The 12,806-nt window shown below is 48.4% G+C and overlaps 1 protein-coding gene across 3 annotated transcripts in view; it reads right to left on the bottom strand.

Annotated features, from left to right (window-relative positions):
- Positions 1-9,183: 9,183 nt before the first annotated feature.
- The window catches only part of LRRC4B (leucine rich repeat containing 4B), a 142,960-nt gene continuing 139,337 nt past the window's right edge, over positions 9,184-12,806 (bottom strand). For all 3 annotated transcript variants that reach the window (XM_033169624.1, XM_033169625.1, XM_033169623.1), the window contains exon 2: positions 9,184-12,208. In XM_033169624.1, coding sequence (XP_033025515.1) covers positions 10,211-12,154 — 1,944 coding nt within the window. In that variant the 5' untranslated portion in view covers positions 12,155-12,208 and the 3' untranslated portion in view covers positions 9,184-10,210. The remainder of the gene's footprint in view (positions 12,209-12,806) is intronic.

Here is a 12,806-nt window from a genome sequence, read left to right as displayed (position 1 = left end):
TTATCTTCCAGCCTTCAACTTCTAGTGCAGAAACACCGCAAATTCTCCATGCATTCACAAGCAGCAAGAGAGGAGCAGTAGCCGGGGCGACTGCAAAGCAGGTAAAACTTTTGTTACCATCTTCCTGCTTTGCTTTGGTATTGCTCTCACCTGAAGGGAGAGGAGAGATGCTGAACCATTCCTGATTTGTAACAGCTGGCCTTGAGACTTCTCAGTGGGGAGGTTAGACAGGGAAAATTATGAGTTCAGTGTGAACGATTTTTGGATTAGAGGGAGGTTGACGTTCTGTCAATTTGCTAATTAATGGGTTAGAGCAGGGGTCAGCAAACTTTTTCAGCAGGGGGCCGGTCCACTGTCCCTCAGACCTTGTGGGGAGCCGGACTGTATATTTTGGGTGGAAATGAAAGAATTCCTATGCCCCACAAATAACCCAGAGATGCATTTTAAATAAAAGGACACATTCTACTCATGTAAAAACCCGCTGATTCCTGGACTGTCCGCGGGCCGGATTTAGGTGGTGATTGGGCTGGATCCAGCCCCCTAGCCTTAGTTTGCCTACCCATGGATTAGAGTATTGCTTTGTTTGTTATTTGAGAAATGTTAATGTTGTTCACTACTATTTATATGGCTGGTATGGAGTTTTTCAGTTTTTCCATAAATGTTATGTTGTATGGAATATTAATGTATTACTTATTACCCGGAAGAATGGCAAGAACCGAAATCGCAGATTGGACTTCAGCAAACTCTGGAAGGTAGGACTCAAACCGGTGCCTTCAAGCTCCAAGAAAGGAGATTCCGACTAAACATCAGGAAAAAGCTTTCTGACAGTAAGAGATGTTCAACAGTCTCCCTCGGGAGGTTGTGGACTCTCCTTCCTTGGAGGTTTTAAAGCAGAGATTGGGTGGCCATCTGTCATAGATGCTTTAGCCAAGATTCCTACATTGCAGGGGGTTGGTCTAGATGACCCTTGGGGTCCCTTCCGACTCTACAATTCTATGAAACTTAGTTAGATTGGTCTGTCATTGAGTGGGGAGGATGGCAAGCTGGGATTTTGTGTTTGTCTTTTCTTTCTTTTTTGCAATTGTTATATACAGTGGTACCTCTGGTTACGTACTTAATTCGTTCCGGAGGTCCGTTCTTAACCTGAAACTGTTCTTAACCTGAAGCACCGCTTTAGCTAATGGGGCCTCCCGCTGCCGCTGCGCCGCCAGAGCACGATTTCTGTTCTTATCCTGAAGCAAAGTTCTTAACCTGAAGCGTTATTTCTGGGTTAGCAGAATATGTAACCCGAGGTATAGGAAATTAATAAAAACAATACTATTAAGCATAATATATTTTTCCTTTGCTGTAAGTCGCTTGGAGTCCTTTGGGTGGCAGGCGGCTAATAAATTTAATAAATAATAATAACCAAAAACATCACCATTCCCAGCAGTCTGCCATGAAAGGCTGTAATAACCCCACCCTGATGGTAAGTGTAGCAGGTCAGTCATAGGCTTATTTTAGTGGCAGGTGATTTTAGGGGCACATCAAATGATCTTACGAATGAACCGAAAACAAAATCATGTGTCTCACACGCTGTGTACACTGCCCTTTCCCCACATTTACTCTGCATCCAAATGTGCTCCCTCTGCTGAATTCGGAAACGGTTTGTGCGCATTAAGCACAATTCCTAACTATCCTGGTGTTTCTGAGGAAATACGGCGTTTTGATGCATTCCCCCCTGCAAACCGGTAATGTCTACACAACCTTACTGTGCTCTGGGGGTCGGTGGAGAGAGAATCACCAAGCAGCACTGTGCATTGATGTTAATCTGCTAAATTCATGGTTGCCGTTTTCCTCCTCGCCTTGCAACCACCTCTATTTTTCAGGCAGAGGGGTGGCTGCTCAACCTTCCACGGCACGGAGAATTAACTTGCCTTCTGAAAAAAGCAATGGTCGCTGCAGCTTTCCTGTCAACACAACCAGCAGAAGTCGGAGGGGGAATCCGCCCCAAATGCCTGCGCTCAAGGTCAGGCGACAATCCACATGCCAATGAGCAAATAAGAGTGGAAAGTTCTCTCTGCACATGCCGACTCCTGGAACCAAGTAGGAAAAGAAGCACCGTTGCACACGCACAATAGCCTGACAATACAAAAAAAAGGAACATTTCCCTCTTAGTTCTCACAGCTATGCCTGGACTGTACCACTTCAGGTTGCGGGTGGGGCTCACATTATTGAATACTTTCCCAGACCCCCCAAGTGTCCCTGTTTTCCAGGGACAGTCCCAGTTTCTGATAACATCCTGGAATATCCTGCTTTTCCTTAGGGTGACCCTATTTTCACTGGATAAATGTTGGAGGGTATGGTGTTATGCGACACCCCCCCCCAGCCAAGAATTAACTATACAACCTTTAGAAGACATCTGAAGGCAGCCCTGGACAGGGAAGTTTTTTTAACGTTTAAATTTTAATATTTATGTTTCTATATCTATTGGAAGCCGCCCAGAGTGGCTGGGGCAACCCAGTCAGATGGGCGAGGTATTATTATTATTATTATTATTATTATTATTATTATTATTATTATTGCATAGGACACCCCTATTTTCATGGGAGAAATGTTGGAGGGTATGTTTTTCCATAAGCAGGATTCTGTATAGAAAACTAGAGGAAATGCTTCTAGCTTAGCCATTTCCCTGCTAAGCTGGTTTTCTTTGTGCAGGATATGTTCCACTTGACGTGATCAGAAGAAATGCCTGTCATATAATCAGAGGAAATCCAGACAATATATTATAAAAGTTGTATTCTTGGAGATAACAGGCCTAAAAAGAAAAAGCGGTGATAAAATTGTTGGCACCCATCTGTCTTGAGAGACAATGGAGGGCACCTCCGGGGGTGGGGTGGGGTGGGGACAAAGCCAAATTCTTACATTAGCAGCACTGAATTGACCTCCCCAGGGTACAAGCCAGGACAGTGTGTATGGGGGTCCTGGGCAGCCCAGACGACAAGACCCTCCCTCTCTCGACCTCGCTGACGTGGTCCCAAGGAAAGCAGAGCAATATGTTTGGCACCAGCATGGTGGCAGGAGTTGCCGGAAGGAGGCGTACAAGGCACCATCCAACTGCCTTATGGACTCCACTCTGGATTTGTGTAGGGTTTACTCCTCAGCCTTTTCTTCTCCCCAAGATATCCTGCAAGGCAGTGGAGGTTTAGGGTCCGAGTTTACCTTCTCCCTGATGGGCTACTTTCCCAACCTGACGAGCCCGATACTTACACTATTAACTTTCGGGTATGTAGATACGCGGGACGCGGGTGGCGCTGTGGGTTAAACTACAGAGCCTAGGGCTTGCTGATCAGAAGGTTGGCGGTTCGAATCCCCGCTACGGGGTGAGCTCCCGTTGCTCGGTCCCTGCTCCTGCCCACCTAGCAGTTTGAAAGCACGCCAAAGTGCAAGTAGATAAATAGGTACCGCTCCGGCGGGAAGGCAAACGGCGTTTCCGTGTGCTGCTCTGGTTCGCCAGAAGTGGCTTAGTCATGCTGGCCACATGACCCGGAAGCTGTACGCCAGCTCCCTCGGCCATTAACGCGAGATGAGCGCCGCAACCCCAGAGTCGGACTCGACTGGACAGATGTCCCTTTACCTTTATGTAGATACGCAGGGCCAATAAGGACTGAGCATGTTTATAGAACACTGAGAGTCAGCTGGGAAAGGAAAACAGGCAACTGAGTGGGGGATGTCTGGCTGGAACTTTAAACAGGAACATTATCGGTGTGAGGAGGATCTACTGCAACATTTTGTTGCAGATCCCACTTACAACGTTCCTATTGTCAACATCTTTCTGGAATGTTGGTGGCACCCATAACGGAACACAGCGTGCCAAGTGACGTCTTAAGCACTGTGATTTCCCAGGGCTTGGAAGCAAAGCTGCAGCGGATGTGACCTGAAATTCCACTGGCTCACAGGGTCACATTGTTAACTCATATTCAGTTCATGGCAACTTTTGGCTCCAGTGCTGCCCCTAAGCAAGTTATTTCCCATCTTGTATTCATATCTGGCTCTGTGTCTTAAAAAAAAACCAAATCTCATACAAAACAGTCTACACATGAAGAGCAATTGAAATAGCAACATACACATATTGAATAGCCTTTTTCTGTTTGGCTGGTCTACTCCGTACATCCTGGATTGACCAACATCTATCGAAAGCAGACCCAAAAAAGCAGGCCCAAATCATGCAAAGGTATGCAATTGATCCGCCACCACTTGATCACTTGTGATCTCCAATGAGCACTGCCGGGATTTCCATTTGGGAGACGCTGTGGATCTTGTGGTTCTTAGCACTGGAGGCTGTGGAAAGTAGACCGGTGCAAATGATATCATGCATTGGTGTCACTTAAAGCCAAATCGCTCATCACATGGGAGTTCCACGATCAAATTGCCCTACACCAGCCTTCTCCAACCCGGTTCCATCCAGATGCTGTTGGACTACAACTCCCATCAACCCCAGCCGCCAAGGTTAATGGTTGGGGGTGATGGGAATTTTCTAGTGTGCTTAAATGCAGCCACGACTGGGCTTGGAATGACTTAGACTCAGCAACAGTATTGTGAGAAGGATGTTTAACCCAACGTACCATTTTCCTGATTGAAATCACCCCTCCTATAACTCTATAGGAAGAGGGGAAACAAACAGAAATGGGGAGGGGATTTTGACTGGGGGAAATGGGGCAGACGGACTGGCCCCACTGCCTTGGGAATTCAGCTATACAGCTGCAAATATAACGTTTTAAGTGTGTTTTAAGCGCATTATAGAAATGTGACACTAGATGGATGTGGTGAGCTTATGGCAAATTCAATATATTTTTTAAACTTTTTTTTAAAAAGCATTTTCACAGCATTTTTTAAATATGTGTCTAGATTCCACCTTGTACTAATTTGGGGTCTCCTGTGGGCTGCAGCTGCTTTTAAGATTATTGTTTTTAAAAACGATACCAGGATGTCCAATCACGTATCCTAAGTGTCACATCTGTTTTGGCTCTTAAAATTTAGGTGCACCTTGTCACCCACAAAAACTCTTACTTCCTGGAACCATCCCCTATCCCAGGAGTATGGAACCTGTGCTTCTTTTGGTCATGCTAGCTGATGGGAGATGGGAGTCCTAGAACATTTGAAGGGCCATAGGTTCCCCCACCCTTGAAATATCCCCACCACAAATCTCTGGAGTGCGTTCTGGTACTTCAGTATCAACAGGAACCATCCAGGGCAGCTGAAAAATAAAAAAGTGACCCTGAAAAGGTGGTGGGACTGGAAGAGGTGAATTCTTTCCCATCTAGTGGGCGTGCAAAACCATTTCCAGTGGAGATTTCTGCCTTCCTGCGTTCAAGTCCATGCAGGTCCAAATCCTCATTGCGCACGTGTGTTTTGAAAGAAAAGCAGGTTGCAGGCGCATGTACCCATAGGATCAAAGCTGCATCAAACTCCCGCTTTGGGAAACATACCTCAAAGCAATATAAATCCCACTGGGGAATACGGATGCATTTATGCCCTCTAATGTAATGCTGAGAGGGCATGGGAAATACTTTGCACCTTTCATTTTCCAGCTAATGCATTTCAGCTTATGTACCCAGTTGCATATTACTCCCAGCCTCCCCAATAAAGTCACTGATAATATTCATAGGAGAGTCTTGGTGGATTGCCCACTGAATAGGAAACACCTTGGATCCGCTAGATATAATAAGTCACGTCATCTTCTACCCGATAGCTCAACTGGATATTCCAGGCATCTTTTTGGTGAAAGCGACTAGTATGCTGGCAGCAGAATCTGAGAACGCCTAAAAGCTCCTTTCAAGAACCTCTCAGGTTGCAGGAAATTAAATCTCCATTTGTTTCCGACAAACCAAGGTTTGTAAACTGCAGCATTTGCCTGTGTAAGTGCTCAGCCTGATGCAATAGACACGTCCCTCCAAGAAATGCTTGTTGTATAAATGCATCTCACATACAAAAGTGTGCACATGGTCAAATCATGGCACACATCCTCCACACTCCCCAGCCCTCCCCGCTGATGGGCAGTTGTGTGCCAGATCTCTGGGGGGGGGGGGCACGACACATGGACACCTAGCCTGGCTTGGTTGGGGATAAGGCATTGGGTAGGGGGTTTTAAGCCTCTGCCTCCCCTCTCCAAAGAAATAGGGTGTCTCATTAAAGGGGTCCTAGGGGACGCGGGTGGCGCTGTGGGTTAAACCACAGAGCCTAGGGCTTGCCGATCAGAAGGTTGGCGGTTCGAATCCCCGCGACAGGCTGAGCTCCCGTTGCTCAGTCCCTGCTCCTGCCAACCTAGCAGTTCGAAGCACGTCAAAGTGCAAGTAGATAAATAGGTACTACTCCGGCGGGAAGGTAAATGGCGTTTCCATGCGCTGCTCTGGTTTGCCAGAAGTGGCTTGTCATGCTGGCCACATGACTCGGAAGCTGCATGCCAGCTCCCTTGGCCAGTAAAGCCAGATGAGTGCCACAAGCTCAGAGTCGTCCGCGACTGGACCTAACGGTCAGGGGTCCCTTTACCTTTACCTAGGGGAGGTGTATCTGTCCATAAGCCCAGACAGCGTTCCTGATGGGTTGCTTCTATTTGACGTATGCCATAGGGCAATCCTGTCCCAGTATCTACTCCCGAGTTGATCGGGCAGCAGGCAGGCTGGATGATTCAGATACCTAATGCCCGAGCTAAAATTCCACATGCATCTGTAATCAATGAAAGTTGTGGCCTGTTTTGATCCCAATGAGATCGTTCTGTGGTTATTGTACTTGTGCACATGGCAACCTGGGGGAGAGGTGCCCTCTGTGCCTGGACACACAAAGACCCCACTGATTTTTAAGCCACTGCTGAGTACCTAGCCTTGGTTACCTGTATTCAAGTTCTGCTGGTTTTGCCTATGTTTTAAGGATAATTATTTTAAGTCTCCCATCGTTTTTTGGGTTTTTTAGCAGCGTTTCACCTGCCATTTTATCATACGTACCACTTAGAGAGCTCTTTCATGGTCCATAAAACTTCCCAAATATAAACTTATTAAATCAAACGGGGGAGAGAAATTTCCAGAAGCTAGTTCAGGCAGCGGGGTGACCCTGGCTACCTGCTTCTTCTTCCATAGTCTCAGTGCCACCTTTGTAGAACTCAGCAGGAAGCAGGAGGGCAAAAAAATGAGAAACGGTTTGCTCCACTTATCATTGCTCCATCTACTGTTGGTTTCCCTGTCTTCTGCCTTGCGAGCCCCAAAGGGCACCAACCAGGGCTGTATCCGCTGACAACACGACAGTCTACCCAGATGAGCACGCGCAAAGCCCCAGCGTTACCATCGACTCGTCTTTTCCCTTTGCTTCCTTAGTCCATAACCAAATCCTGTTGCTTCTTCCTTTACAGCCCTGAAAATGCAGGCCTGTTTCTCGGCCTAGTCATCTTTGGGCTTGAATACTGCCATCTTTTCCTCTATAGTTTTTCATCGTTGCATCTTTGCCTCCTCGCCTTTTCCCAGTGCTCTGCTCAGTGCTGGATTTAGGGTACCGAGCTGATGACGATTACGATAATAATAATAATAATAATAATAATAATAATAATAATAATAATAATAATTTATACAGGTAAATATACACATAGGCTGTACCAAAAGGAATTATTGCGAAAATAAGAAATATGGGGTGGAACCAAATTTTGTCTTCGCTCAGGGCACCGTATTACCAAAGAGACCATCCCTGCTCTACTTCCAAAATTATGTCCCTGTTTTGTTGCTCCATCTGCATCTGGCAATGGTGGGGGGCGGGGGCGGGGAGAGAAATTTGTTCAGTTTGCATTTTCATGCAGCCCTACCCAATTTGCCCTTCCTGAACCAACAGATGAGCCGGAACACAGCTGCTTTTCAAAATGTTGTGATGTGCGCCAAAGCGGGCGCGACGGGAACTATACTTCTCAAGTCCGCCTTTCAAAAGCCTTTCCCGCCAGCTATTCTGCACTATTCTCAATCATTGTTATCATTCATTATTAAATACAATTTTGTTTTTAAGTGTGTGTGTGTGTGTGTGTGTGTGTGTGTATGGGGAGGAATGCTGGGGTCAGAAAAACCTTTTGGCATCACTCAAAGGAACCTGCAGAAGCAGTTGTTTTGGGGCGGGTGTATGTGTGTCTCGCTCCAGCGAAATAACAATTGGGAACCCGCTTTCAGCTCCTGATTTTTCCTTTGCTGCCCACCCCACACCCGACGTCACGTGTATATGATGTCAAATATAGGGCATCTCGTCATGGCTTCCCCCAAACAACAAAGTTTGGCCCATGAGCTAGAAATTCCCCACTCCAGGTATAGATGACACTGAATTAGATGGATTAATAGCGCTGACTCAGTCTAAGTCTACGGTCCTCGTACAGCAAATGGTAAAGGACCCCTGGATGGTTAAGTCCAGTCAAAGGTGACTATGGGGTGTGGTGCTCATCTCGCTTTCAGGCCGAGGAAGCCAGCATTTGTCCACAGACAACTTTCCAGGTCATGTGGCCAGCATGACTAAACCGCTTCTGGTGCAATGGGACACTGTGACGGAAACCAGAGCGCACGGAAATGCCATTTACCTTCTCACCGCAGCGATACCTATTTATCTACTTGCACTAGCGTGCTTTCGAACTGCTAGGTTGGCAGGAGCTGGGAAAGAGCAACGGGAGCTCACCCCGTCGTGGGGATTCGAACCGCCGACCTTCTGATCGGCAAGCCCAAGAGGCTCAGTGGTTTAGACCGCAGCACCACCTGCGTACCTACAAATAATAACACCACCATAGTCATCAATGGTGCTATATAAATCAGCAAAGAGAACCATTTGCCACGGTTGTTGTTGTTGTTTTTAAAAAATACCAGCTCCGTTCTTTGGATTCCATGTAAAAAAAGGAGATTCATCAGCAGAGGCCACATTTCACTCCCTATGGAGCAATGATATCAGTGCCAACTTCTAGACTGCCCTCCCTGTCCAAGGTATGAGTTCCAGCCATGTATACAGTGTATGGTACAGCCACAGGGGTGTTCTTTGCAAGATAATGCATGTTGCGGCCTGTGCTATCGCCATGGCGATCCCTCAGCAAACCTGGCACACGTGAGACTCTGTTCATACTTGGCCACAGCGGCCTGACGCCATAAGCGGCTCGCTTCTTTTGCCCCCATCCCAAAAGAACCACCCTAGGGAGGATTGGAAACATCTTTATGGATTTTATTAAAATAGGAAACTCAGACCAGACCCCAAAATGCCAAGGGAATCGACAGGCCTTGTTTTTTTGTGTGTGTGTGTGGCCGGAAGTGCAGCCCCCCACCAAACCCCTCATTCCCACCCCCAGATTATTACAAATTAAAAAATACCTCCACGCCTCAGTGTCTCTGGGGGGCACACCGGCCATGCCTGCCATCCCATAGTAATAATACTAGTCATAAAAAATTCCCCCCGAACCCTGTGCGCCTGGCATCCCCGCGTGCTCCAAAGGTGGGGGGGGGACCCTGGCACCACCATGACCTTTCGTCTCTTTACTTAATTTATTTAGTTTGTATATCCCATTTGGATGAAAATAGAATTTTGACGGAAAGCGGATCAAAATAAGATTTCTTTCTTCTTTTTCATCTTCTTCTTCTTCTTCTTCCCTCTCCCGTTTCCCTTGGGTTTTTATTTTCCTTTCCTAAAGTTTATTCCCATGACGTCAAAAAAGGAAAACAAATCAGAGAGCGATCTTTCCTTATTTTGTTGCCGTTTGTTTTCTTCCTTCCTTTTTTTTTTTTTTAAAAAAAAAACAATTATTAAAGTAATACAGCAGGTAGTTGGATACAGAAACAGCCCCATCTGTATAAAAAGAAAGAAAAAGAAGAAGTCTCCAATGCAGAGGGAGATCGGTAGAAAAAAAGAAGAAAAGTGAGGTGGGGGGTGGAGAAAGGAAAGGGGGGGGGGAATGGCCAGGCCGGGGGTGAGCGTAGTACTTTGTTCTGCAAAAGGAAAATAAGAGAACTGAAAAGGCTAAAGTGGTGAGAATCAAAGGTGTCCACTCAGGTGAGGGCTCGGCATCCAAGATCTGCCACGGTGGTGGAAAGATCTGCTGATGTTTGTTTGTTTGTTTGTTTGTGGGGGGGGGAGGGCACGGAGGAGTCGTTCCTCAACTTCCCCCCCACTGCATGTACGAATCCACTTCCACCCTCCCACCACACAAGAATTCCCTGCTGCCTGGGTCTGTTGGCCGTCATATCTGTGTCTCTTGGACATTCTCTTTTGAGCTGCTCTTGAACAAGAGAGGTTCGTGGATGGAATTGAGCATGGGGTTCTTGGATCCGCAGGTGAGGGGCCCTCCGCCGCTGTTGTTGTTGTAGTGGGCCTTGAAAGCGGCGTAGTGGTTGAGGTGGTCGTGCTCGATGGCGGGCAGAGCCAGGTGGCTGTCGCCGGGCGCCCCGGCCGAGGCGGGCAGCTCGTCCTCGACGTTGATGATCTCGATGGTGCGCGTAGGGCCGTGGTGCTTGTGAAGCTGGTGCTGCTTGCGGAGCTTGTAGAATACGATGAGCATCACGGCAGCCATGAAGGTGATGGCCACGAAGCAGCCGATGATGATCTTGGTGGTCTTCATGACGTCGTCCAGGTCCTTCATGCCGCTCTCGGTGACGTCGGTGATTGGGATGGTGAATGGCTTCTCCGTGCTGCGGGTGCTGCGAGGGGTCAGTGAGGTGGTGGAATAGGTCATGCCCCAGCCCTGAGACGGCGTCGGCCCAGGTTCCTTCTTCGTGGGAACGGATTCTTCTTGGCCCGAGTCCATGGTCTCCACGGTCACCGTTGTGAAGTAGGTGTAACCTGTGGTGGCTGGGTCCACCGCTGAGACGTTGAGTGTGGCCGAAGCCGTGGTGTTGCCCGCCGAATTAGTCACCATGCAGGTGTACTGCCCCGTATCCTGGACGGTCACGTTGGTGAAGTTGAGCGTGCCATCGTGGAGGACCGAGATGCGCACCCGGTAGGAACCATGCGTCATAAGCGTGCCGTTGGGTGTCAGCCAGTTGACTGACGTCATGGAGGTCCCCGTCCGGCATTTCAGCTCAGCTGCCATTCCCTCAGTCACATTAAGGTCGGTGGGAGGCTCCACTATAACTGGGGCGTAGCAGGTGAAATGGCTTTGATCCAGCTCTCCGATGTACCGCCCTTTAAGGTTGGGTGGGGCGTGGCACCGGGCACAGCAGGTGGTGTTGTTGGGCACTGTCTCCTTGAGCCACCAGCTGAGCCACAACACGTCGCAGTTGCAGTGCCAAGGGTTGTGGTTGAGGTGGACGCGCTCCAGGCGGTGCAAGGGGGTGAAGAGATCGTGCGGCAATGACATCAAGTTATTGTGGGAGAGGTTGAGCTCCTCCAAGGACTTGAGGTCATCGAAGGCGTTGCGTTCGATGGTAGCCACCTGGGCGTGCATCAACCACAATTTGCGGAGGCTGGTCAGCCCCTGGAAGGAGCCTGGCCGGATCATGTCCAAGCGATTCCCAGAGAGCTCCAGTTCCTCCAGCCGCACTAAGGCTGTCAAGTTAGGGATGTCCTTGAGATTGCACATGCCCAAGTTCAGGTAGCGCAGGTTGACCAAGCCTTCGAAAGCTGCCTCTGAGATGTACTCCAGCTTCTTGAGCTCTCCGAGGTCCAGTCGGCGCAAGGAAGGGACTCGGTTGAAGGCATAGGAAGGGATGCTTTCGATGGGGTTGTTCCTCAGCCACAGCTCCCGCAACTTGGAGAGGTACTCAAAGGCTTGTGTGGGGACAGTGGTCAGCCGGTTGTCAAAAAGCTCCAGCGTGTTGAGGTTGGGCAAGCCATTGAAGGCTCCCACCTCAATCTTACGGATGAGGTTCTTGCTGAGCTGCAAAATCTCGAGGTGACGGAGGTGCTTGAAAGTGTCCGTCTTTATGACCTGGATGTTGTTCTCCTGCAGGTTGAGGTACCGCGTGTTGATGGAAATGCTCTCGGGCACCTCCACCAGCTCCCGGCGCGTACAGATAACCCGGCTGGCCTGGTTGCTGCAAGAACAAGCGGCCGGGCAGGAGGTGGGGGAGGCTCCGCCCCAAACGAGCGATGGCAGCCAGAGGAAGAAGAGGACCAGATGCTTCCAAACCATCCTAGAGACTCCAGGCACCAGCGAAGGCTTCCGAGTGCAGCGGCGGGTGGCCATGTCCAATGTTCATGCTTCAGTGAAGAGCAGGGTGGGTGCTCAGGTCTTTAGAAACTGGGGGTGAGAAACAAGAGAAAGCGAAATCAGCCAGGAATCTGATACTGGGGTTTGGGGAGCATGATAGCAATCAGAAGAAACATTAATACTGGCCCCAGTAAAATGCATTTGCTGTTGGTTTAAGATACGCATAGGAAAGTTCTCCTTTGCACAATGTATTGTGGACACATGTAAGTGGACACTAGCACAAGAAGAAGAAGAAGAGTTTGGATTTGATAGCCCGCTTTATCACTACCCGAAGGAGTCTCAAAGCGGCTAACATTCTCCTTTCCCTTCCTCCCCCACAACAAACACTCTGTGAGGTGAGTGGGGCTGAGAGACTTCAGAGAAGTGTGACTAGCCCAAGGTCACCCAGCAGCTGCATGTGGAGGAGCGGGGGCGCGAACCCGGTTCCCCAGATTACGAGTCTACTGCTCTTAACTACTACACCACACTGGCTCCCAAGGTCTGGTGATGGCTGCATACTTGTCATAATAATAATAATAATAATAATAATAATAATAATAATAATAATAATAATGAACCCGACCCATTTGGCTGGGTTTCCCTAGCCACTCTGGGCAGCTCCGAATATAATAATAATAATAATAATAAT

The sequence above is a fragment of the Lacerta agilis genome, chromosome 14, assembly GCF_009819535.1.
Source record: "Lacerta agilis isolate rLacAgi1 chromosome 14, rLacAgi1.pri, whole genome shotgun sequence".
NCBI lineage: Eukaryota > Metazoa > Chordata > Lepidosauria > Squamata > Lacertidae > Lacerta > Lacerta agilis.
Note: the sequence above shows the minus strand (reverse complement) of the source record. Positions and strands in the feature narration are given on the sequence as shown.